Source organism: Engraulis encrasicolus, chromosome 24, assembly GCF_034702125.1.
Source record: "Engraulis encrasicolus isolate BLACKSEA-1 chromosome 24, IST_EnEncr_1.0, whole genome shotgun sequence".
Taxonomy (NCBI): domain Eukaryota; kingdom Metazoa; phylum Chordata; class Actinopteri; order Clupeiformes; family Engraulidae; genus Engraulis; species Engraulis encrasicolus.
The window spans coordinates 43194726-43222328 of record NC_085880.1 but is presented as its reverse complement, the minus strand read 5'-3'; the positions used below and the strand labels follow the sequence as shown (position 1 = coordinate 43222328).

The following is a 27603-nucleotide window of genomic DNA, read 5'->3' as shown; positions in this document are numbered from 1 at the left end:
CCCGCCAGGTTGTTGGGGGGAGTAATCAACCAGTGCTCTCCCCCATCCTCCTCCATGACTGAGGTCCCTTTAGCATGGTACCGTCCTGCCGCACTGCTCCCTTGGGGCGCCATTGAGGGCTGCCCCCTTGCACGGGTGAAGCATAAATGCAATTTTGTTGTGTGCAGTGTTCACTTGTGTGCTGTGGAGTGCTGTGTCACAATGACAATGGGAGTTGGAGTTTCCCAATGGGCTTTCACTTTCACATTATGTGTGGGATGTCTTCATCCTCCATAAACACAATTGCCAGGGGCCTCATGTACAGTAAAAAGACTGTAGATGTCCTATTGAATACATGTGAAAATCTGAGAAAGTACATATGCACCAAACAAGTTGTCATGCTGATTCATGTGGTATATCCAATTTCACACATGCACATGCATAGGCATATGGCCTACTTGAGATGCCCTTTGCTGATACCAAGAATACATTTTCACAGTCTGTGGTCTGTGGGGGGCCCTATGGCATAAACATAATGCTGTTCTAGTGGGGCCCCTTTCACATAACAAGGAAGAAAGATTAGAAAACTTATGATGGCGGGGCCCCATGCAATATTGCAGTGTTTCAATTGAAATTGAAGCACGGAACCTTGGGCTTCGGGGCCCCATTGGCTCCTGGGCCCGGTAAGCCCGTGCAGTAATCTGCATCTTTCCTTGCCTTGGTAGGCAAAGTGCATCTGTCCGGGACTGGTTCCCCCTGGCGACTGGACCGGACCACAAGTCCAGATGACAGTAGCTGTCAAAGCCGCGAATGGAGGTAGTCAGCTACTGACCTTTATGAGATAGCCGGGGAAACGGAGGCTAATGTCATCAACTAGAGACAACTCGCATGCACAGAAGACCAAAGTATTCCGCCAGAGTCACGTTCAAGAATCTGCTCGACCGTCCTTCTCACCGCATTCTTGCGATTATATTTCTGTACCCTCACAGTTGCGTCTGGTTGCGTTGCAGATCGGTAGTAGGCTACCTGTTTATACACCAATCAGCTTCAGGGATGTTGGGACGTTGGCGACGTCAGTGCTGCTGCTCATGAAGAGGTGTGTGACTTTGGCACGGTGCACATTGTGGAGCACTGCCTGCATGTAACTTGCCTGTGGGTACATCTAGGTGACAGAAGTGCCAAAGACAGCGTACGTGGTGTGGCCAGCCGACAAGAGTTCAGCGTTTAACGACTGGCAGAAAGATTTCCCTGGGACTGTACGGACAGCTATTTTGTTTGGACTTCCGTATGATGTGTGAAGCTTGTCACAACCACTGAACTGGCAACTTGGGTAGCGTTAGCTAACGAGACAGCTAGCAGCCTTTGCTAAGTTAGAAAGCCAAAACCAAGGCTAAGGTAACTAGTTTGCATTTTGGAAAGCTGGTCTCTGGTCACGTAGTATGTATTATTCAGCTTTCGGTGACGTGTGCCCGTCTTTAAAATAACTTAATTAACATGAATCCTTGACTGCACCTCGGTACGTTGGGCAACAGCACAGGTCAGTTACCTAGCGCAATTCTTGTTGCAGATTTTCGCCATGCCAACACATTGTCGGCTTAGTAGCAATCTAGATGGGATTTAGTTTATTCTAGAGGAGTTGTTACATTTCTAAAGCTGATGATTCAGCGTTTGCGTGCGTGCTTCGTGGTGAAGTGTGTCCGTCAACCCCAGAGCTCGTCGCGAGATTTGGGCGTAGCTAGTTGCAAGTTTGAAAGCCAAAGATCCGTCAAGTGTTAACACACCTTTGTTTTGGGGCCAGGTCGATGTTGGGGACAAACTCAAAGCAAGATCCGGGTTGTGGAAGCTGAGATCTGCTGGTTGTCATTGCGAGTGAAGTAGATTTTTGCCATACATCATGCTGCTGTCTTTGGTTGTGCACACATACTCTTTGCGGTACTGGTTTCCAGCCGCTGTTATGCTGGGCACTGCCCCGGCTTACTTGCTCTCATGGAGTGCTTGGCGTCTCATGTCTGTGGTCCTGCCACACAAACTCTACCACTCCATGGACGACCGTATATACCAAGTCTACCAGAGCATGGTCCTGTTCTTCTTCGAGAACTACACAGGAGTCGAGGTAAGTGCATCTCTTCACATGCTGAATATGGTCAAAGGATCCATGCATGCAGTGCACATCCATGCATGCATGCACATCCATGCATGCAGTGCACATCCATGCATGCATGCAGTGCTTTCAGATTTCTCAGATTGTACACAATTGAGTTTCCTCACAACCAGTAGTTTGAGAGTAGGTGATGCTTGTTTCAAAATGTGTGCCCATTGGGTACAAACGAGGGCAACGTTTGCAAAAGGAAGTTGAGGCCTAGGAGGCGAAGAGCATGGCTAACCTCAAAGCAGACTGGAGACTTAAAAGCCTCCTGCAGCGAAACTGCTTCTCTGTTGCTTCACAGAGTGTTTCTTAAAGTAATAACATGGCCATTTTATCATCTCATCAATAACATTATAGCTTTCAGTAATGGGTTTTTTGTTTCAGCACTTTGTGTGCAGTGCTTTCCAGTAAGTTACTGCCTGCCCTGAGCAGATCCCCCCCAACCTCCACACAGCCAGCTCAGCTGGTTAAATGTTTAATTCTGGAATGTGTTCAGTACTTGCCTTTCACGTGTAAGGCACAACCTGTTACTAAGTCATCCATTGAAATTCTGCAGTTGACACTTAATAAACAGGCACGGCCTGTCTGTCACCCCGCACTGCACACAAGTGTCACAATGTATCGAAAACAAGCCAAGCATACTTGTAAAGCAAGTTTCAAAGGGCCGTGAAAGTGTTCTACAAAGTTTGAAGAGTCTTACGCCTCACACGCAACAGATATTCACACAAGTAGGTTTTGTACTCTGAACAGATCAGCGTTGTTTGTTTTTCGGCCTGATCTTGTTTTCTGAAATCTTTTGGCTATGGTCTGTTGGCTCTGAGCACTTTTAACCACTTCTTTGACTGAGAAAGAGGAAGTGAATGGAGCCTAATAACTTATGGGTGGCAGCTTGTTTTATAAGTGGGTGTGTGTCCTATTAGGCAATCGACAGGGCTTCCATTCAATCTTTGCCATCGGTAAACCCTGTGCTCCATGCAGAATGGCTGTCTGTGTAACACGCCGATGTCATATTATATATGTGTATGACCATGTCCCTCTGAATGCATGCTCAACTAAATGTAAAGACTATTATCTTTAAAGCATGCTAAGCTTACAGTATACTTTCGAAGTAGCGTTCATTGAGAATATTGGCTTGCTATGGGCATGGGCCCAAATGTGCAATAATTTGTAATGTTTTTATGTCTACTATTTTTGTAGGCATTTATGCATCCATTAAATGCAATACATGCATACCGTGAAAAGATGAAGTATCTGGGAGTGGGTCCGCATTGCATGCAACGTGAAAAATGATAGCACAAGGGAAAGCTCTCAGGCTAATGTTTCTTACAGTATTTTTAACTGTCCTGGGGCCTCGTGTACAAAACTTACTTGCGCACAAAAAAGCTCCGTAAGTTACTTTCCACAAACACTTTCAGATGTGCTAATACTGACTTAGCATGAAAAAGTGATGTGTACTACTAAATTTCAGCTGAAATCAGACATACCACATGAATGGGAGCGTACCTATGTTCCCCGGGTCCTATGTTCCCCTCTCTTTGTATGGGAGTGGGGAACATAGGACCCTTTCTCTAAAAAAAATGTGCCCTGACCAAAACTATACCTAAACCTAACCTGTCAGAGGTGCAACAACAACCTGCGCTTTGCCATGCGGCAACAGTCTACTTGGAAGCAGCTTTTTTGAAAAAAGGGTCCTATGTTCCCCGGTAGAGGGGAACATAGGAACTGGGAAACATAGGACCCGGGGAACATAGGAATGACCCCACATGAATCAGCATGAGCCTGTTTATATATGGACTGATACATTAGAGATTCAGGTGCAAATGCATTTTTTTTTTCAGATTTTCGCTTACCGTACGCAAAGATACAGTAGGAAATCTACGGAAGTCTTTGTACATGAGGCCCCTGATTATAAGTTCATTGTATGGCTGCGTTATTGGCTACGCCTGCTGATTCATGATGTGTTTACATGTGAACAGCTCTGTTTTTGGCAATATAAGAAGATGAAGAGAAGGATAACTGTAAGGACAGGAGGTTATCCTGTAGACTTCTTGCGTCTTCAGGATTTAGACAACAGCTATAGTTTATAGAAACTGGTAATCCCCTTTAAAATAACAACCTGTGTGTATATTCTGTGTTTTCAGATCATCATTTATGGAGACATACCAAAGACGAAAGAGAATGTGGTCTACCTGTCCAACCACCAGTCTACAGGTACGTCATACACAGAGTCTTCTCAGATAAAATATCTTTTCAGCTGCTTGATGTTGAACAACAACCAAACACGTGTCATATGTTATATGTTGTGCAATTCATTTGTTTAAAAGGTGAAAGATTGTGAGTTCGTGTGTTTTGTTTCTTGGCTAAACTACGTATTTTCCATCTCTTGTTGTGTGGGGGCAGCGGATTGGATTATTGCTGATATGCTGGCTATCAGACAGAATGCACTTGGCCATGTGCGATACGTACTGAAGGACGGGCTGAAGTGGCTGCCCTTGTATGGATGGTATTTTTCCCAGGTAATGTACAGCATGCAAACATTTCAGGCTTACATTGAGCATGTATGAATGATGCATTGGTAACTTATGGTCTGACTGCTTTGAATGTTTTGAATGCTTTCCAACAGCATGGAGGAGTGTATGTGAAGCGAAGTGCCAAGTTCGACGAGAAGGCCATGGTGAAGAAGCTTCTCTCTCAGACCAAGTTGGGAACACCAGTAAGTTTCCTGTTAACCATTTCAGTTCCCTCTGTTCTGGTTTCTCTTCTGTTATTAAGCTTACTATTCTTACCTCTTTGTTTTATGAACGCTTCATCGGTAGACAGACATTCACATGAAGATTCTGTAAATATTAGTGGCCAGTAGTGTCGTCGTCAATCAGTCAGCTTTACAACATGTATTTTATGACATCGAAAGAGCTCCTCTTGAGCGTTTTCTCTTCTATGTTCTAAATCGAGCTGGGATGGGAATCGGTTGCCAATTGACTCTTTCCCATGACACACTCAAGGCTGCAGCTGTCTGACGGGAAAGGTCTCGAGACCGAGCACCAAGAACACTCGGGCATCAACAACCCCCCTGAAAATCCTTGAATCGTTTTCATGCCTTGAATCTTTGAGTCTTTGACTCTTTTTTTTTGTTAATTTTTGAAAGTTTGACACAAAGTTATTGTAGCTCTGTACCTAAGGGCTGTACCTACCTATTACCTACCTCAGTGTTTCTCAACCTTTTTTTAGGCGAGGCACCCTTTCAATTCATGAAAAATTTCAAGGCACCACAAATCAACAAGCCGTAACGTGGCATCGCATCCGATACCACACAAGCTTAGAAAAGTAACACATTTGGAGACGTCACACGACCTACGTTCGAAGTTGCAGCTGACTGGGGCGACCTTTATTTACTTAATTGTGCTTGAATGGCAGATGAAAGATTCCACTGATAGCACTAACTTATCAATTTAGACAAATATGTATAATATTACATATTCATCATCCACGTTTCCGCGGCACCCCTGAGGGGGGCCCGCGGCACCCCAGGGTGCCCCGGAACCCCTGTTGAGAACCACTGACCTACCTACCTAACTCTGATGTTAAACGGAATGGTGGTGGTTTTCGGTTTGGGCAAGAGTCATGTAAAGTCTTTGTTCATTCCGAACTTGGCTACATCGCAGGTATATGCCCTTTGCAAAACGCTGTTCCACACGTTAACAGAATATTCCAGAAGCTGTTTAAACCTGAATACTAACAAAATTCAGTTTCAAACAAGAATACTCTGTGCATGTAAATGTACACAATGAGTCTGGTGGTGGTTTAGATGTCCATTCAAGATGGCTGTCTGGCAGGAAGTGGTTACAAACTGGCACCGTGTTGGTATGACTTATGCAAAGGAAGCCTTGCGACTGACTAGTCAACTCGACGCTGTGTTGTGCTCTGTGCTCTGCTCACTACAGACGTACCTGGTGATCTTCCCCGAGGGAACGCGATACAATCCCGAGAACAGAAAGGTGATCGGCGACAGTCAGGTGTTTGCCACCAATCAAGGTACTCAGTCAAATGATGGCGATACAATTTACATTACATTACATTGCATTTGGCAGACGCTTTTTAACCGAAGCGACTTACAAACTAACACGTAATCATAGCCAACATCACTAGCCGATACAAGGTGCACAGGAAATATACAGAACAACAAGTGTAGATGCAAAGAAGGGTTAGTTATTATTTTTATTTTTGTAGTAGATTACACACACACAATTTATCACCACGACGTGACATCTTTGAAACAGTGGTCTTTTAAATGTTTGGTTTGCACAGAGGTGTATGACGCAGGTGTGAAAGTACTCTTGCTGATGTAATTACAACACTGACATGATGTTACGCATCAGTTATTCTACTGTACCTATTGAAGTAAACACACTGTCAGAGTACGTCTATTGTACTCTATACATCTCTGGTTTTGCACATGGTGATCTCTTTATAGATGTCTTTCTGCCTTTTTGCCTCCTATGAAAGTGGACTTAAAATAAATAAATAAATAAATATATAGATGCATACATAAATAAATAGTATTATAATATTATAATAAATTATTATAATAAATATCATTGTGATGAGCCTGTACAGGACTGAAGGATCTGGGGCATTGAGGCTGAACTCGGGTGTAGCTTCGATTAAGCACTTCATACTTGTAATAATACCATGAAACATGATGATGATTTTATTGCCCTGTGTCTGTCTATATGTTGGGAATTATGAAAATAGAGCAATCTGATTGGACTGTATTTACTATTCACTATGTCCCACTGTGCATGTGGCCTCACTTACCTAAAATACCTACAAACCCCGTCAGCTTAGCTGCCTTTCCATTGAGTTCTTGTGTTTTCGGCCCAAAGAAAGTACACTTACGCTAGGGACACATACCAGGCGAAAGGAGCGAGGCGAAGAGGGGGCGAAATTCAATGTTCCATTCTGACCGCCAAACCGTCATCAGGTGGTCGCGGCAGATCACATAAAACGGAACAGTTATGTTGTTGATTGGATTGGCTGCCGCAGGCAAAATTTGCTCCTCATTTGCCTGATATCAAACTTGGTTGAATAACTTCGCTTCGCTCCTGTTCTCTCCTATTCGCTTGCCTTCGCGTCCCTCATAGATTCGCGTCTATGTGTCCCTACCGTTAGAACCTCAGCATGAAGCCAATCTGGAGGTGTATGTTGTCAGACGTCAATATTAATTGAATATTAACTCATCGTCACAGAAGCTGGAGTACTCCTCAGTGCAGTTAGTTTTTGTTCCATTAGAGAAGATGGTAATCTGCTGTAGCTGGCGGTGGCTCTTGTGCGGAGAGCAGAGACTCTGGGGCTCTAATGGGCCTTAGGAAATTAGCGTCTGATTGCAGCATTGTTTTCTTGGTGTCCTCTGACCGGCTCATGGGCCCTTAACTCGATTATGGAGCTGTGTTTAGGGAACGGCTCGAGCCCCGAACCCACCAGAGTGTAATTCAAGTCAGTAACTCGATGTGGCTAAATCACATCTAAAGCACCCCCAGTGACCGTGTAGAGTGTAGCAAGAGGGGCACGATGCTGGCCTATGCCTGCTGAGAATGTATTCAGACTTTAGAGAAAACCACGGAAATCAGTTTTAAGAAAAGCTACATTGAAAATGTAACAGTTGTGAAATACAACTAATCAGGTATCTGTGAAATGTTGAAGCAGGGTTTTGTTTCAATTTTAGTTTGGGGGTTGTGCTTAAATCAGTGTTCACGGCAGGCAAAATACTTCAACTTTATCCCCCTGTCAAGTTAAACCCATATCGAGTTGTCATTATTAGAAAGTTGACTAGGATCTGGCAACGGGTAATATTGTCATGGTCTTTCTTTATTTTATGTTCATTTTGTCAAAGACTAACAAAACAGACAGGGGGGAGTTTGAAGTCGAGTACCTACTCCAGAAAGTTCTGTAGGACAAAAACATTCCAAGCACACCGTATGAGCAGCTGGAGTACATTTCTAAGCAAAAGATTAAACCGTTTCAAGACTGTGGAGCCACAAGACTATTAAACAAACACTGCCAGAAAGCCAAACGAACTACAGTAATAGACTTTACCAAGCGTTATCTTGGCTTGTGACTCAGACCTAATCTGTATTGGCCTGCCCCTGGGTAAGGTATAGACCAGTTTTGAGTTGTTTAGTCCACGCAGTAGGTTACACCTTGTTCAAATAACCCTTGCCAGGCATGGTATGTTGGCGCAACAAGGGCATAAGCCTCTTAGAAGGAAGCGTTAATGCCACACGCTGCAGATTCCATTAGCTTTCCTGTGCCCATGTCCCAAAGATGGCTTCTGTAGAGATGTTTCAGGACAAATTTGTAGATTTGGGATTTAATTAATCCGATCTGCATGAAATGGGTATATGATGGTGATGCACTTTAGTTATGTAAACATAAGCATTAGAGGTGCTCCGATTGCTCGGCTGCCGATCATGACCGGCCGATAATGGCCAAAAATAGCCTGCTCGGTGATCGGAAAAACATGCCGATCAAAAAACCGATCGAGAGATATTAAATTCCTCACGCAACCATTTGCCTTTACACCTGGCGCTGCATGTAGGCGCTGGCTCTGCACAGCTGCAACTGCACCAAAAGAAGGCATCTTTGCTTGTCTATAACTTTTCGCCATTCCCCCCTTCATTTCCACCATTCATAACCATATCTGCATCAACAATGATCTGATTTTCCGATCCATGCGCCGTTTACCTGAGTGACAATGTAATTTGCGATTGAGTACTCGCCAGTGAGCATGTTACGTTATAACCTGTGTAGTTGCCTTGGTCAGCACGCGACAACTTCACGTTGTCAGCACAAACATGCCAATTATTGTTTTCAAAGTTGTAATTGGCAGTCAGTCGATTAGTTTGATAGTCGCTGAAACACCAAACGGCGACAGATGTGGTTAAAACTTGAGAGAGAGATTCAGAACGGTAGTGGAGCTGGAGCACTGCAACTGTGGACGGTGACAGAGAGGGGAGGGGCTCTCCTCACGAGGCTGCTCATTTAAAGCGACAGGTTGCTTTTTTCTCGTATGTGGAAGACTATTTGATGTAATGTTTCAGTTTCAATTCAATCTTAAATAGTTTAGTTATTCTATGCAATAACTTATACATTGATTAATACTGTAGACTGTATTACCAACACTAGTCTGAAAGATAATAATAATAATAATAATAATAATAATAATAATAATAATAATAATAATAATAATAATAATAATAGCCTAATAATAGACATGTGCAAATTAAGATTGATTGGTTTATGGGCAGAAATGGTATTCAATAAGGATAATTAATAGGCTATTAAAAAAATAGGAAATCATTTTTGTGATCGGCAATGATCGGTAATCGGCAGATAAAGATTTTTGGTGATCGGTATCGGTGATCGGACCCAAAAAGTGGTGATCGGAGCACCTCTAATAAGCATATGGTTGCAAGAGGGTCTCTCGTGCCCACGCCTCCCTCATCCGACCTAAAATCGACCCAGTTTGAAAGTTCAGGCCGGGTCGAGCTGTGTTTCCCACCGTGTCGGGTGTAGTGACTGGTATACACCCCCTGGTAAATCAGCCTTACTCCCCAGGGGCTCTGCACATGACAGATAGAGCTCTCTCGCTGCTTTTAGTTCAGGCCCTTGACTTGCCCAGGCGGGCACTTGGCAACCGTCGGGAAATGCCCCCGGCCTCTCTGACGTAAAAGTCTGCTGATGCTGGGTAGATTTCAAGCTCGGATTAGATGAGGAATTAATGCACTGTAAAACAGGCCATCAATTAGTCACTGATGTGTAATGCAGAATATTATGTTTGTGATTTGAGTGCTGATTGCCATCAGAGAGATTAAGTCACCACTAAAGCCAGTGGCCGTGCGTTTTTTTTTCTTCTACACAGCTGGTACTGGGTTGACATGGGGCAAACATTGAGAAACAGTTTGGATTCTTAACCCATTGATGCTTGATGTTGCATTGCGCAACATTGGCCCTGCCGCCTGGAGCTGTGTTGCGCAACATTCAGGCTCATGAGATTTGAGACAACTTTATTAAAAATCTCTGTTTGTTTGAGATGAATGAACACATTCTAATGAAAGATGAGGGTCTTAGCGTTTAAATGCAACTTAGTGCATATTTTTATGTGCTTCAGAAGCTGAGATATTTAGGGTTTTATAGACTGAGGCCAGCTTTTCTTAAAAAGGGCTCAGGCATTCAGCACCCTTTTTTGCGGGTGCCTTCGGCATCAATGGGTTAAATAAGTGTGGGAACGTTTTCCACGCGGCCATTGTCCGAATCTATCAGCACTCACCCTAGCGTAGTAGCTGCAGTCTTGTATCGCCATCGAAACATTTCGGACAAAGTGAATGAATTCACTTTCTGTCCTGTACATTTGCATCGAGTGCAAAAGTCTCGTGACTGCGGGGAGCCACTCAATTTGGCCTGGGGGTTGTGCATCCCTTTCATTTTGTAGATTACACTTTATGCTCAGGCTTCCCCAGGGCTGGTCTGCATGTTGCGACTCATGAGTCATGACCTGTATGCAGACCTGGAATTTCGTCATTTTAGGGGCAAGGCAATTTGTGTTTCTTAGATGCAATTTCATGCATTTTAATGCATTTTAATCAATTAGGCGTTAGATAGGCATCAAGGCCACTGTGGCCTTAAGGCAGATATTTATTTTTCATGGGCACAAGGCCAAAGTGGGAGGGCACGAGGGCCATGGCCCTCATGGCCCTCACGAAATTCCTGCCCTGCCTGTATGGTTTAATGCTACTACTCTCTCTCTCTCTGCACAGGGTTAGCATGACCTATATGGTTTAATGCTGCTACTCTCTCTCTCTCTGCACAGGGTTAGCATGACCTATATGGTTTAATGCTGCCACTCTCTCTCTCTATGCACAGGCTTAGCGGTGCTGGAACACGTTTTGACTCCCCGGATGAAAGCGGCCCACATCGCCATAGAGACCATGAAGGATCACCTGAACGCCGTGTATGACGTCACCGTGGCCTACGAGGGAACCGTGTCCGCCTCGGGCCACAGACGATCAGCCCCCACAATGCCAGGTACACTTTTTCCCTCGTGACCTAGATCAGGCTTTGCCAGTGTGATGGGAGTGACCATCACTAGGGTTGAGGGTGTGTTCTGACTAACATGCCAACGAGCTTGGCTCTTTGGTGTAGCGGTCAGAGCCCCAATTTACTACTCCAGAAGGTCTGGGTTCGTGTCCCAACTGGGCAACTCTACTCTCCTTTGCTACAAATGTTGTCAGAAGCGGGATGGCTGCTGTGAGGCCATCGGAAGCGTACCCATTGTGTGTGAGCCGTAATTCCATGTGCGGGATCCCCCAAGATTGGTGACCCCAGTGCGAGGGACTCCAGTGATGGGTGAAGCATTGATGATGGGGCACCATAGAGGTAGAAAATAACACTAGAGAGGACCCCGCCCCCCTTTTACGGCAATCTGTAGCGGCCATTATCTGGAGGTAGATCAGAGAAATGGAAATTAACGGAGAACGAGGCTCACCTCTGTCAAAAATGGCTTAATCATGTGAAAATGTCCATCAACACACTATACAAGGACAATAGTTGAAGTGTGTTGCTAACTATGTTCATAAAATATATTATTTGATTTTTAAATGTATTTTATCGACTCATATGATTTCAGTAGATATGTAGCCTGACATTTCAAATCTGGTCTTTGATTAAAGTGTTACTTTATATTTACACAGTTTTAGTTAATTTCTTGACAGGGGTGGGCGTGGTTAACAACCATCGTGAGAGCCAGGTTAGAAAGTACCTACACTACCTACGGAAGTTGGGAAGCTCCAGCTGCCATTTCCCAGTGCTGTCGCAAATTGCTGTGTCCTCTCTAGTGTTATTTTCTACCTCTATGTGGGGCACACTGGATGGGAGAAGCATTATGGGCAGTTGAGTGAGGGACACCATGAGTGTGTGAAGCGCACAGGTGCGCTTTTCGAAGGGGAAGGCAGTGTGATGGAGTGACCATCACTAGGGTTGTGGGTTTGTTCTGACTTAACATGCCAACGAGCCTGGCTCTTTGGTGTAGCGGTCAGAGCCCCAGTTTACTACTCCAGAAGGTCTGGGTTCGTGTCCCAGCTGGGCAACTCTACTCCCCTTCGCTACAGCCAACATAGTGCTCTCGGGCACCAGATAAGCCCCCAGTAACTTCTGAGGTTCCTGCCAAGGATGTTTGACTACGAGAAGATTTCAGTCAGTGTTTTTTGTTTTATATAATTAGATTATTTCCTAATGAACATCAGTACCAAAAAGCAACCATCATAGTATGATCATAGTGTGATTTTAAAAGGATGTCAAGACATCTGCTTGTATCGCTACAAAGTTGATTAGCTCGAAAATGTTCATGAAAAACCAAATGTATTCAAAATATGAACTAGAATAGTTTTCTGAAAGTCTCTTTTCCTTATTTCCTGACGAGGCAGGATGATTTCTGCACTTACTGTACCCTTACAGTTCACAAAAGTGTTGCAAAGTAAGTTTAAAGCCTGGTACACTTGATTGCTTGTATAGCTAATGAGTGAATTCTATAAGGATTCTGATGGCCTATTGACTTGCAGCATGACTACCTCACTTGATTTGGCACAGAGCTGAGAGTAATGATTGTCTGCACATGTGGGCCCGTGTCTGAAGGTGGAATTAGGTGTGTGGGTGTGTGGGTGTATGTGGGTGGGTGTGTCGGTGGGTGGGTGTGTGCAACATGGCACCCAGAAAACACAGACTGCATTCTACAGAAACTCTGAAATTCACCAATTACCTTGAAACTGAGACTACAACATTACAAACGTCTGCTGTTCCTGAGCCTGTTTACCGGCCGTGATCAGAAATACCGGGTATATCCTTTTTTGCTCTCCTCTCAAAATTGCAATATCGGGTAACACTACTCTCTATCTGAGAAGGTGCCCCTGATACTTTGTCATATGTGATTCTCAACCTTTTGACCTCATGCCCCCCTTGACCTCAGACTAATGGACCCCAATGGGAACTAAGCCCCGCCCCCACTCATCTTTATCCCCCTCAATGCCCCCCTAGGGCTTCCCAACGCCCCCAGGGGGGCTGTACCGCCCCTGTTGAGAAACACTTTGTACGGTGTATAGAGGATGGGGGTTAGGTTTTCCTGTATAAAAACTGTGTTCTCCTGATTTAGGTTCAATGTCAACCTAATGTTATTTTGGTAAGATCAATAGAGCCCATCTCGCAAGTCAATCGAAGAGTAAGGTCCCGTAAGGTCCACACGCGGGTTTTAAGACATGTTGTCCTCTGGGAAACATGGGAGTTCTATTTCCAGAAGCCTGAATGTTTATGTTCATTTTATCACCCTTCAATTTTTAACAACCACCTTTTGACAGTAATCAGATTCATTATTTTTGCAAGGCACATAGACATTCACTACAGCAAAGTAGGGCTGCACGATTATGGAAAAAATCATTATCACAATTATTTGGGTCAAAATCATAATCACGATTATTGATTTTTACTGATTTAAAAATATATATATAACAAAACATAATATAAATATAAATAAACATAACCAAGAATGAATTACAGTGCCCTCCATAATTATTGGCACCCCTGGTTGAGATGTGTTAAAAGCCTTAAAATAAATTCAGTGTTTATTGCAGAAGAATACTGTCACACTGAAAATTTTAGGAAAATGTAGCCTTCAACTCAAATGAATTGTAGGAAAATAAAAAAAATCCCTGACTAAAAAATAATTATTTTTCATTAAATCACCTGTTCCACAATTATTGGCACCCTTAACAATTCCCAGGAAATAAATATAATTGAAGCATTTCTGTCATTTCTACAGTAGTTTACAAAGTTTACCAGAGTATGTAGGAACATTTAATTAGTAATTCATCACTTCCTGTTTCCCTGGGGTATAACTATGACTTGACACCGAGGCACCATTTCTCTTATCCACTCTTAAACATGGGAAAGACAAAGGAACACAGCATACAAGTGAGGCAGATGTGCGTCGACCTTCACAGGTCAGGCAGAGGCTACAAGAAGATTGCCACTCAACTGCAGCTGCCCATATCTACTGTGAGAGGAATAATTAAGAAGTTCAAAACAACTGGAACAGTGGTAAACAAGCCTGGACGAGGACCCAAGTTTATTTTGCCACCACGCACAGTGAGGAGGATGGTAAGAGAAATAAAAATATCTCCAAAGCTCACTGTTACAGAATTACAACAAATGGTAGCATCCTGGGGTCACAAAGTCTCCAAATCAACCATCAGGCGCTGTCTACACGCCAACAAGCTGTTTGGGAGGCATGCACAGAGAAAACCTTTCCTCACTCACAGTCATAAACGCAAACGTCTGGAGTTCGCCCAGCGGTATTGGGGCTTCAACTGGGACCGTGTGCTTTGGTCAGATGAGACCAAGATTGAGCTTTTTGGCAACAAACACTCTAAGTGGGTCTGGCGTGCCACGAAAGATGCGCATGCTGAAAAGCACCTCATACCCACTGTGAAGTATGGGGGTGGGTCAGTGATGCTGTGGGGCTGTTTCGCTTCCAAAGGCCCTGGGAAGCTTGTTAGGGTGCATGGCATCATGAATGCTTTGAAATACCAGGACATTTTAAATCAAAATCTGTTGCCCTCTGCCAAAAAGCTGAAGATGGGTCGTCACTGGGTCTTTCAGCAAGACAATGACCCTAAACATATGGCCAAATCTACACAGAAATGGTTAACCAGACACAAAATCAAGCTCCTCCCATGGCCATCTCAGTCCCCAGACCTCAACCCCATTGAGAACCTGTGGGGTGAGCTGAAGAGGAGAGTACAGAGGAGAGGACCCAGGTCTCTGGATGATTTAGAGAGATTCTGCAAAGAGGAATGGCTGAAGATCCCTCTTTCTGTCTTTTCCCATCTTGTGAAACATTATAGAAGATTAGGTGCTGTTTTGTTGGCAAAAGGGGGTTGTACAAAATATTAACAACAGGGGTGCTAATAATTGTGACACACATTATTTGATGTCAAATAATTATTTCTTTATGTGGGATTTTTTCCCCACTGAATAAATGCACTTGTATTGAAGGTTGGATTTTTCTCTTTTTTTCCATTAAGGTCCCATATTATTTAGAGAAAAATAATAATAATTGGAAGCTAAAAAACACATCTCAACCAGGGGTGCCAATAATAATGGAGGGCACTGTATATACGGCATGAGCAAAATAAAATGAATTGCAATAATTATGTAAAAGGCAATAGCATGAAACTTAGGTGAACAGATTTCTGGCCAGAAACACCAGCCTGTCATATATTTGTTCTGTCTTAAAGGAGGCTCTCGAAAGGAGGCTCTCGAAGGTAGGTCAGTATTGCCACGATTAAATCCAGATTGAAATCACGATTTCATTATCACCATTATATCACGATTTTCGATAATTTTCCATTAATTGTGCAGCCCTACAGCAAAGTTTGTTTTCACCATGTTTAGTATTAAACTATACTCTTGTAAAACCATGGAGCTGCTTTCATCCCACTCCCTAGTAACAGTAAGTAAGTATGCCCTTTATTATCCCACAGTAGGGAAATGCATGTGTTGCAGCAGTAACAGAGAATAATACAATAGAGATATTTCTGTCTAATAAATACAGTACAATGGCTTAAAAAACACAGAAGTATTGCAGTATTGGCATCATAAAAAGAAGAAAAAGATTGAAAATGGCAATAAATGAAGTTAAAAAGAGGGGGGGGGTCACAGCAGCAGACGGTACATACTGTTTAGGCTCCTGGCTACTACAATCTGGATGATCCATTTCATTTTTGCTGTAGCCTGACTAAAATATCTGTGCTATTGTGCACTCATTGTGGTTAATAATGGATTCGATTTACATTAGATTCCCATCCTCCAAGATATTTGAGTTTTTATTTTATCTTTCACTTATCGTTGCATTTCGCCTACTTTTCATCACTCTACTGCCTGCTGAATAATAATATTAAACTGACTTTTTGAGCATGCAGTGTTAAGATTGTACAAACGATCAAGCTTTTGTGTTATGTCACTGATGTTTTTTCAGGTCATATTCACAATTGTATACATCTGCAAGCTTTTCTAATATGGGAAATTATGGTTGAGTAGGTTTGAAGTTTGTTGTGGCAATGAGTGTTGACTCCCTTTAAAAATTATTGTTTTACATCAGGATTGTTTTGAGTGAGCGTCACTGGTGTCTCCCCCTTTGTGTGAAAAGCTTGACTGCTCGCTTGGCAGTCGTTACAGCCTTTGATAGATTCTGGGTTGTGGCCAATCTTGATATAAAGTCCGGTTGTTGTAGCTCGGCCATTTAATTGTAGCGTAAACATTGCCGCTGACATGCAAGACGGTTCCTCTCGGTCTGAGGATGTTGGCGAGATACAATGTCGGCCTGGGAGACTGCAGGAGGAGGTGTTACATCAGCTGGTGTAGTAGCGGTATCCTGGAGATTATGGAACCAAGATCCGCTCACACTGTATGGCCTATTCATGTAAATAAAAAGGAAGAAAGGAGTCACACACTGGAGCTGAATGCCAAATCCAAAAAATGTATTAAACAAAGCCGAAAAAAGTAAATAAAACCGACAGACAAGGGACAAACGTTTCGGGTCTAGCCCATCATCAGTGTTCCCTGGGAACAATCCCAATCCCTGGGAACACTGATGATGGGCTAGACCCGAAACGTTTTTTTTCCCTTGTCTGTCAGTTTTATTATTTTTTCGGCTTTGTTTAATACATTTTTTGATTTTGCATTCAGCTCCAATGTGCAACTCCCTTCTTCCTTTTCATTATACTGCTCTTGGAATTAAAGGTGGGATAGGAGATGTTTTTCTGGCACATTTTTTACCATATCATCTGAAAAACTCCTCATGACGCCAGAGCACCCATTGAAATAGAGTGTTTGGAAAAAAAACGAAATCTTTTGGTCCAGTGTAGAGGGCGTAGTCAGAAGAAAACGGCAACCAATAGAAGTAATACTCATCATCACTTCTATTGGTTTCTGACACGTCCATCAACCGCCAGCACTCACCCCTCCTCCCTGCGCGTTCACCGACTCGTGAACTTGACCGACCCCGCCCCCATCATTCATGCACACGCGACAAGGCTCATCATCACTCGGCTCATCACCAAGCGAAACGCTCAGGATAAGACATTGGCGTGGACGCCACCCCACCATTACTATTCATTTAAATAAAATTGCGTTAAAACTTTAACTAGGTGCAGACCAGGAATCGAATCCCGGTCGCCAGTAACCCAGTGCTCTACCGTTAGGCCACGGCCACGGCAGGGCCGACTCCTACATATCGTAGGTTCAAGTATTTTAAGTAAGCGAAGGACGGCACTCTCAGTTTTCTTGTTTGCACAAATAACCAGAAATATTTACGGGAAAAAACCCACCAACATTTTTGAGCTCCTTTCAAGATGTAATTGCTATCAGCCTAAAAATTTCATGAGCCAGTGAACGTGAAATGTGAACAGTGAAAATCAGAGAGAGAGTAACCGTATCCTGGCGAGAAGCACTCTGGTCATTTCTGCTGTGTGACATTTCGAGATTTGGCTTAAATATGTTGTTCCCCCACTGCATCATTTCAGCTCGTCTGAATTCTACGCGCATGCCGAGTTTGCTTGTACGGTATGCATGTCACGTCTTCACAGGCGTCACTATGAAAGGGTATTATTCATTGCATTGAAATGAGAAGAATTTTTGTGTGTGTGAATAAGAGCTTCCTGTGGCTTCCTGTAAACAAGTGGTGTGTTATGAAACGGCAGCTCTCAAAAGGCGTCGCAGACGTTTCCAGAGGCGTCCCGCCCCCTCCCCTCCACCTGAAAATATTTACCCACGACATGCTGATACCCATACTCGCGCTTATGCTCCTGCGTGTGGCGCTGGAAAGAAAGAAAGACAAACACAAAGAAAAAAAACAAAACCTCAAAACATCCTGTTTTTTTGGACAGGAGTAAACACTCGGCTGACCTGGCGGATGTCCACTGTGTGGCTTTCCAGTAATTCCTCCACAGCAGGGATGTCAAACTCAAATTCAGAGGGGGCAAAATTGATCACCAAGGCACTCCAAAAAGTATAGTTAAAAATGTCATTATTATTATGACATGTCCATTAAGGACTTTTAAAATTGCCCACGCGTAGAGGCAGTTGAGCCTTCTTCAGGGCCCTGAAGTGCCTTGGTGAAGAAACGTTTTTTTCTCTTTTCAAGCAACTTTTTTGCCATTGAACCTTGAACCAAAGAGCACCCACAAGAATACTTTTATCATCTTTCTAAAGGGACTGAGCACGCCTCTGACTTCCAAACGGGGCAAATTGATATTCAAAATTAAACTTGTGCGCCAAACTTAAGTGTATTATTTTTTTAAAAGGGACTAAAATTTCACAATTTTTAAAACACTCATATATGGTAGCTTTAATGTGCGTGAACATATTCTGCTGTATGAGTGGGAGAGGTCACATTGTTGCCTGGCTCTTGCCTGACCTGTAGTTCCGCACAGCTTTGTGAGCTCCACTACTAGGTACCTGCATGTAGCAGGATTCCATTTCTACAGTCAAAAAAATAATCGCAGCATTTATTGCTTCAATATCAAAACCATTTTCTGTTGATCTCTAAAGCGTCAATAAGGTCTATAATATGACCTGTGACTCCTCAATGTGAGCTGCCAGTGATATTGAAGTGATAAATGCTCGGCATTATTTTTAGAGTCCAGAAATTGAATCCTGCCACATGCTCCCAGACCGATGTGTGTGTTTGGAGTGCCACCAGGGGGCTCCAGAGCACACACACGGAGGTCTGGTAGGAACCAGGCTAGTCACATTGGCCTCTCCCCCATCAAATTTCATGTTCAATTCATGTTACTATGAATTTATGGTGTATGTGGGTCAACTGTAACACACATTTGACATGATCTTGGGAGCAAAATAAAATGACCCTGCGAGCCAGATTTGGCCCCTGTGCCTGAGTTTGACATCAGTGCTCTACAGCTTCCCTTCCTCCATAATTTAGCCCAGTGTTTCTCAACCGGGGTGCCGCAGGGCCCCCTCAGGGGTGCCGCGGAAGCGTGGCTGATAAATAAATGATGTAATATAATACATATTTGTTTATACAAATAAATGAATGCCTAGTCAGTGGAATCTTTCATCTGCCATTTACGCACTATTAAGTAAATTTAGGTCGCCCAGTAAGCTGCAACTTCGACCATAGGTTGTGTGACATCTCCAAATTTGTTACTTTTCTAAGCTTGTGTGGTATCGGATGCAATGCCATGTTACGGCTTGTTGGTTTGGGGTGCCTTGAAATTTGTCATGAATTGAAAGGGTGCCTCGCCTAAAAAAAGGTTGAGAAACACTGATTTAGCCTACCACAGTACAGTGGCTCTTAACTTTTTGTCTTATCCTTACCTGTGTCCGAGGCAGGCCGCACCCCGCGCACTAAAATAATTATTTTGGTCCATTACAATGCCTCTTGCTTGACATTCATCAATACCTCCATGACCAAATGTGTTGTAATTTGGTCTAATGATAATGTTAATGTTAATCATCTTCTGTCACAACCTCAGTACAGACAAAAGTCCACTGCCCCCCCTGCAATCTGACCCCAGGTTAAGAACAAATGGCCTTGTAAACTAGATGAAACTGCCTAGTGGCGCACATTTTTTTTCTTTTTTCATTTTTTTGCCCTTTTGTTGTCGTTGTGGCACATGCCTGATGAAGACCTTGTTGGGTCGAAACATTTTATGACTTGAAAAAACCTGCAAAGCGAAGCTACAGTGTGCGGACTTCAGCTCTTAGTTTCTATTATCAGATGCGCCTTTGTCCTGTCCTACACCTGGCCTCAGAGAGGTGGGATGTGCATACTCTTACTCTTTTGAAGATAGTCGGGTAGGTGCCCACTAACCTAATGCCAGCTGGTACTGTACGTTTCGACTGGGTAACCCCCATAACTGACATGTTTTCGAGTGGTGCTCCTTATTGAAAATCCTTGCATGTGATTGGATTAACAACCTGCCTTCGTGATGTACCACTTCAGCTGTAACTCACATTGACCTCGACCCGTGACACAGCTGAGAACGAAAGGTGTAAGAGGAGCCATAACGCTGCCCATCTATGGAAAATCCCACCCTGCGATCCTGATTGGCTCATTTATTCAGAAATTATTATGATTTTTTTCACAGTCCTCAGAAGGTTGCATGAGGAAATCGGAACACCTTTGTGTGTAGTTTGGCGAAATGCATCCAGGTCAAAGAATCTTCCTTTTAACAGTTTTTATTGATTTTCTTCAGAAAAAAAAGACAGTATAATTACAATTGTGCAATGCAATTGTGCAATGCACTCAGTGAACAACCCTCCCCAAACTCCCACCCATTTACCCACCCTCAGCTAGCCTATAGAAAGTGACTGAGTTATAAGTAATATGCAGGTCAAAGAATCTTCTATTCGAGTACGATACAGCAAGCCCATTCTATCCCATCTTAGGGCTTCCGTACACCGGCTCCGACAAAGTGCGGCGCACTTTTGCTTCCGACATATTTCGGACCCCCAAACCAAATTTCACACGAACATTGCATTGATAGTCAATGGGCGGCGCCGACAAAATAGAACTCGTCTCTAATTGCTATCCGACATCGGCCAATGTCCACGGACATCGGCGCCAGTGTGCGTGGTTCTATTGAAAACAATGGAATCGAATTTTAGCTGAGCAGTGCTCAGCACTTTGTCAGAGCCGGTGTGCAGAAGCCCTTATGCAGGCCGCCACCAAACACCACAGAAAGAGAAGAAGGAGGGGACGACGCCCCCACACCACAGGAAGCTACTCTTAAAAGTGCTCTGTCCTTGTGTGACCTTGCCTCAACTGGTGTTTCAGTGAAGTGGAAGCAGTAGTGAAAGCAAGGTGGCATTTATTTAGATATACGTACGTATGAATGAACGTGGCAGTTTAATTGCTCTTCCCCAAGGGAGAGGATGCTGTGACGCGATTGAAGCCATACTGAGACAGACACATTTCTCATGAGTCCATGTTGATTAGGATCTATCTTTATTTATTTATTTATTTATTTATTTATTTATAACATATGACTAAACAAATGGTGCGACTTTCGAAGGCTAATGGCCCTGCTGATTGCTTCCCTCTGGAGTATAGAGATAGCACCGGGCTACAGCTCGCTCCACAACTCTTGATTTATCTCTGGTCAGTTTTATTAATTGGGGTTCTGTTTTATCCCTCGGGGCCGTACGTAAACCATTGGTGCAGTGACGTTAGTTCACTAGCTTGTGGCTGTAGTCATATTCTGCTCTGCTACTTGCACATGCATTTCGCTGCGTTCTTCTAACATCATTTGACAACGGTTGGGTAGTTTGGGAAAGCAGGCCGGTGCCAATATCGCCCAATGTGTTTTTCGCATCAGGGACGAAATTGTAGAAACAAAATCCTGGATTTGGGTCGTAAGGGTTGAGAAGTGTGTAATGAAACCCTCCTTGGCCTATAAGTGCTCCGCAAAATGTTTTGATTGTGAGCCAGCGAGCGTGCACGTTTTCCCCGTTGACGGACAAGCGAGCAAACAAACAAACTGACCTGACGAGCTGCCTGGCAACATATACACGTCAAGGAAATATGGAAGCAGAACATCACTCCAAAGTCAATTATCATTCACTTTGGACAGTATAATGGCAGTGTGATATGTGATATGCATAAAACTTGTATGGGTCTTTTTTTTTTATGTTCAGCCAGACCCCTTTCAATTTGATATGGTTTCCCCATGTGGTTCTCGGTTACACTGACTATGACTTGGGCTATTTCTTTCATTGCTTCTTATTTAGAAATTACTAGGCCTCGGAGAACTGAGTCTCTTTTGCTTGCTTTCTCTCTCGCTCTCTCTCTCTCTCTCTCTCTCTCTCTCTCTACCTCTCTCTCTCTCTCTACCTCTCTCTCTCTCTCTACCTCTCTCTCTCTCTCTCTCTCTCTCTCTCTCTCTCTCTCTCTCTCTCTCTCTCTCTCTCTCGTGTATGTCTTCTCCACATGTCAGAGTTCCTGTGTAAGGAGTGTCCGAAGGTCCACATCCACTTCAGCCGCGTGGACATGAAGGAAGTCCCCCTGGAGCCGCTGTTTTTCCGTAGGTGGCTACACGAGAGATTTGAACTCAAAGACAAGTGAGTGACCGGACCGCCTCTCCAGAACAAGCGAATGTCACGTGAACTCAATTGTGTTGCGTCTCCCTCACATTACAATACCCTCCTCTACAATCTTGATGGATTTCTAGATAGAACAGTTCAAAGATCCATGCACAGCTTCTAGGTGTTGGTAAATGAAGGAGTGTTCAATAATTCAAAACAAAGAAGTGAACTGCACACTTTATTTGACTTTTTGCTCGTTTATTCAGAGCGAACGGCCCACTTCGCCTCTGTGCGTCATCAGGTTCGCTCTGAATCAATGAGCAAAAAGTGAAATGAGTGTGAGGTAAACTTCTTTCTTTTGAAGATTTTTAGATAGGTTCTGTTTTCAGGTTTTTTTGTTGTTGTTTGTTTTTGTAAGGTGCTGCAATGGTATCATTTTCTGGCTATTTCACTTGAATACTGTAGTTCAGATGAACTCTTTTCCTTGACTGTGATGTACGTATCATTTATGTATTATTTATGTAGCTGTACATACTGTCTTCTCTGCCTCAATTTCAACATGACCGTAAATCAATAGTAACAGATGGTCTTCTTTAATGGTCTTCTATTCTCTTAGTAATGAAGGCCACATGGCTTGTACAAAGTCTCACATTAGGGATCCATTAATAATTAAATGGTCAAAACTGATTGTGATAGCCTAGGCCCTGCCCTGTTTACACATCTATGCATATTTTTGTTGTGTTTGGTAGTGTTGCACCGATACCGATACCAGATGCTGCACTAAAATGGTGGTATCGGTATCGGACGATACCAACAAATAGGGCACCAATACCATTTGCAGAAGCTCGTATGACTCTTAAACACAGCCTTGAACTTAGTTATTTTATATCAAAGGTATTTAAAAAGTATAAAAAGTTCTACTGGAGTAGGCAGCAGCCTGACAAAGCCATAATAGCAATGATGTTACATCCAAGTAGTAGCCTATATAACTTTTCATATATATACTGTATATACATTTCAAACAGAGTAGTATCGGTATGGTATCGGTATCGGCCGATACTGCACAGTCGGGTATCGGGTATCGGTATCGGGGCTAAAAAATGGTATGGGTGCAACACTAGTGTTTGGGCCTTTTGTTTACACGTAAACAAAGTTTTAGAAATCTCCTTTTAGGGAGCTAACATGCGTTTGTCACAATGGTGTGTTGTATCCATTCCATATTTCCATATCCGCTATCCTATTAGTCGCCGTCTACCTCCCACCCAGCAACAACAATGGCGTCAAAACCGAGGCACTGAACGAGCTGCATCGGGGCATCAGTGAACAACAAGATGCACACCCAGATGCCTTCACAGTGGTACTGGGGGATTTCAACCACGGAAATCTCAAAACAGTACTTCCAAAATTTCATCAACATGTCAACTTCCCAACAAGAGAACAAAACACCCTGGACCTCGTTTACACAAATCAGAAGAGAGCATACAAGGCAAAGCCCATCCCCCCAATTGGATCATCAGACCACACGACAATTCTGCTACTGCCAGCTTACAGACAAAAGGCAAAACTCACCAAACCAGTTCAGAAGGAGGTGAGAAAATGGCCTGAGGGAGCCATCTCACGACTTCAGGACTGCTTTGAAACCACAGACTGGGACATTTTCAAAACAACTGCCACCCACAGCAATCACATTGACATTGAGGAGTACACAGACACCGTGACCTCCTACATCACAAAATGCATCGATGATGTTACAGAAATAAAACACATCACTACCAGGGCCAACCAGAAGCCATGGTTCACAGGAGACGTTCACCGACTGCTGAGGGCCAGAGACAAAGCCTTCAGAGCAGGAGACGTAGCTGGCCTAAAGACAGCAAGGGCTAACCTGTCCCAGGGCATCAGGAAAGCAAAAAAGGAATACTCAGACAAAATAACAACACACTTCAAAGACAGCAGAGATGCACAGAGCCTGTGGCAGGGCATACAGGCCATCACGGACTATAAGCCTGCACCACGAAGCTGTGACAACAACACCTCTCTGCTAAACGATCTGAACAGTTTCTTTGCCCGCTTTGAAGCACAAAATGACACTCACCCACAGAAAACTCCCCCTCCCCCCCATGATCAACCCCTTTACCTGTCCTCTGCCAGTGTTAAGAGGACACTGGCCACCATCAACCCACGCAAAGCAGCTGGCCCAGACAACATACCAGGCCGAGTGTTGAAGGATTGTGCAGAAGAGCTGAAGGATGTCTTCACAGACATCTTTAACATCTCTCTGGAGCAAGCAGTCATCCCATCACTTTTCAAAGCTGCTACCATCATACCTGTGCCGAAGAAATCATCACCATCATGCTTCAATGACTACCGTCCTGTAGCACTGACGCCCATAATCATGAAGTGCTTCGAACGGCTAGTCCTGTCACACATCAAAGCCACCCTACCCCCCACCCTAGACCCCTACCAGTTCGCATACCGAGCCAAGCGATCCACGAAGGATGCAATTTGCTCTGCCCTCCATCCAGCCCTCACCCACTTGGACAATAAAGACTCATATGTGAGAATGCTGTTCATTGACTTCAGTTCAGCATTCAATACCATAATACCACAACAACTCATCAGAAAACTGGACAAACTAGGTTTCAGCACCTCCCTCTGCAACTGGCTGCTGGACTTCCTGATGCAAAGACCACAAGCAGTACGGGTAGGGAACAACACCTCGAGCACCCTGACCCTGAGCACGGGGGCTCCGCAAGGTTGTGTTCTCAGCCCCCTGCTGTTCACGCTGCTGACACACGACTGCACAACGACCCACAGCACTAACCATCTAGTGAAGTTTGCGGATGATACAACACTGGTGGGCCTCATCACCAAGGGCGATGAGACTCACTACAGAGAAGAAGTAGACCTGCTGGCCAGATGGTGCAAAGACAACAACCTCCTGCTGAATGTCAACAAGACCAAGGAGATTGTTGTCAACTTCCAAAGGGTCCAAAAACAACTGCCACCACTGACCATCGACGGCGATGCTGTGGAGAGAGTGAGCAGCACCAAGTTCCTTGGAGTGCACATCAGCGACGACCTCTCTTGGACCACCAACACTACATCACTGGCGAAGAAGGCCCATCAGCGTCTCTACTTCCTGCGCAAACTAAAGAAGGCAAGTGCTACACCCTCCATCATGACAACATTCTACAGAGGAACCATAGAGAGCGTCGTGTCCAACTGCATCACAGTGTGGGGAGGAAGCTGCACGGAGAAAAACAGGAAGACACTCCAGCGTGTTGTGAACACAGCGAAGAAGATCATTGGAGTACCACTCCCCTCCCTGCAGGACATTTACACCACACGCCTCACCCGGAAAGCACTGATGATCATCAAAGACACAAGCCACCCTGCACACAAACTGTTCAGCCTCCTGCCCTCTGGAAAGAGGTACAGGCGCCTCCGTTCCCGTACCACCCGGCTGGCGAGCAGCACAATGCACCAAGCGATCAAGATGCTGAACACTCAAACCACTCTCCCTCCACTGTCAGCCTCTAGCCAGCAAGGCCACTGACAACCCCCCCCCCCATCCCCCACCACCATATCTGCGACTGAACATTCCACCTGCACTACTATACTTGGGACTGAACTTTCAACCTGCACTAACTCAAAACATGCACACACACACACACACACACACACACACACACACACACACACACACACACACACACACACACACCCACACACACACACACACACACACACCACACACACACACACACACACACACACACACAAGCACACTGCACTTTCTGCACTAAACCCAAACATACACACACTGACACACACACACACACACACACACACACACACACAGACACAGACACACGAACACACACACAAGACGCACACCGCACCTTCTACCTGCACTAAACACATACACACACATACACACACACACACACACACACACACACTGCTGCTGGTGTACTTGACAGACCTTTTTTATATTTATTTTCTTCAAAATGCTACTATTACCATGTCAGAACGCTATAAAGGACTTTTTTAGGAAAAGCACAAAAGCACAACAAATACCTCTTAATGTATGTCCTCTACAAGTCTTCTGTTGTCCAGTCTTGCACTTTAAATGTCTGTATGAGCACTGTCTATGTCCATACTGTGTTAAGTCCATGTATAAGTACTGTCTATGTCTATACTGTCTATGTCCTTACCTTAATTAGTCTATGTCTGTATGGGAAAGCAAGAAATGTAATTTCAAATTCTTTGTATGACCAGTGCATGTAAAGAAATTGACAATAAAACCTACTTGACTTGACTTGACTTGACTTGATATTTATCCGTTAACGCAGGGGTGGGGAACCTTTTTCATTCGAAGTGCCATTTCCAATTCCTCCAAGGGCCGCACTATTAACACAAACCAGGATTTCCCCATGCACTTAAGGTCTATATTGAAGGTGGCCACCTTTACAACAGACCCCACCTTCTCTAGGTCCCCTGAAATATAACTTAATTGTATTGCAAATGTAATTTCTAAGATTCCTTTACAAAACATGTCATATTTCATGTGAAGCTGCATAACATTAAAATTATATCGGGGGCAGGATAAGACGGCCTCAAGGGCCGTAAATGGCCCCCCGAGACATAGGTTCCCCACCCCTGCTTAATGGATCAAAAATATGCACTTGTAGAAATATCTGCATTCCTGTGACCAAGGCCTTTGCAACAATGTCATATTAGTGACAGTGTGTCCGTCTTTCCCTGTCCTATCTCTCTCTCTCTCTCTCTCTCTCTCTCTCTCTCTCTCTCTCTCTCTCTCTCTCTCTCTCTCTCTCTCTCTCTCTCTCTCTCTCTCTCTGCCTTCTTCTTCGTCCAGACTGCTGGGTACGTTCTACGAGTCGGAGGACCCTACGCTGCGCTACGTGTTCCCGGGCGAGGGCCGCCACTGGCCCCTGAGCCTCACCAAGACTCTGCCCTCGCTGGTCTTCCTCAGCGGACTCACTCTGCCCATGCTCCTCACCCCCGAGGGACGCAAGCTCTACTTCCGGACCTGGATCTACGGCACCCTCCTGGGCTGGCTCTGGGTGCACTTAAGCCCCTAAGGAGAAGTGAAAAACAAAAACACAAACAAAAACATAAACAACAACAACAACCTACTTACACAAGAAGGAGTCCCACTGCCATAAATTCTTTTTTCTGTCTCATATCGGTATGGATGGACAGGCTAAGGTCTATATTATGCTACACGATTAGAGTTCCCTCCTATGGTGTAGGGGTACAAGGTTTTTTTTGTGTGCTTTGTTTTAAAAAGAAAAAAAAGAAAA

At 44.1% G+C, this 27603-nt stretch overlaps 1 protein-coding gene and 1 long non-coding RNA gene across 3 annotated transcripts in view; both read left to right on the top strand.

Moving 5' to 3' along the window:
• Positions 1-27603, top strand: part of LOC134441509 (uncharacterized) — a 258170-nt gene that overhangs the window by 145009 nt on the left and 85558 nt on the right. The gene's annotated exons all lie outside the window — the stretch shown is intronic.
• On the top strand, positions 1038-27603 carry agpat5 (1-acylglycerol-3-phosphate O-acyltransferase 5 (lysophosphatidic acid acyltransferase, epsilon)). Of its 2 annotated transcripts, none has more exons than XM_063191861.1 (9): positions 1038-1235; positions 1778-2092; positions 4267-4336; positions 4526-4641; positions 4749-4838; positions 6067-6157; positions 11045-11206; positions 22186-22309; positions 27156-27603. In XM_063191861.1, exons 2-9 carry the CDS (start codon positions 1874-1876, stop codon positions 27379-27381), a joined length of 1098 nt encoding a protein of 365 aa, XP_063047931.1. In that variant the 5' UTR covers positions 1038-1235; positions 1778-1873; the 3' UTR covers positions 27382-27603. The 2 variants fall into 2 exon arrangements, with proteins under 2 accessions (XP_063047931.1, XP_063047930.1); XM_063191860.1 differs by having other exon boundaries at positions 1038-1374.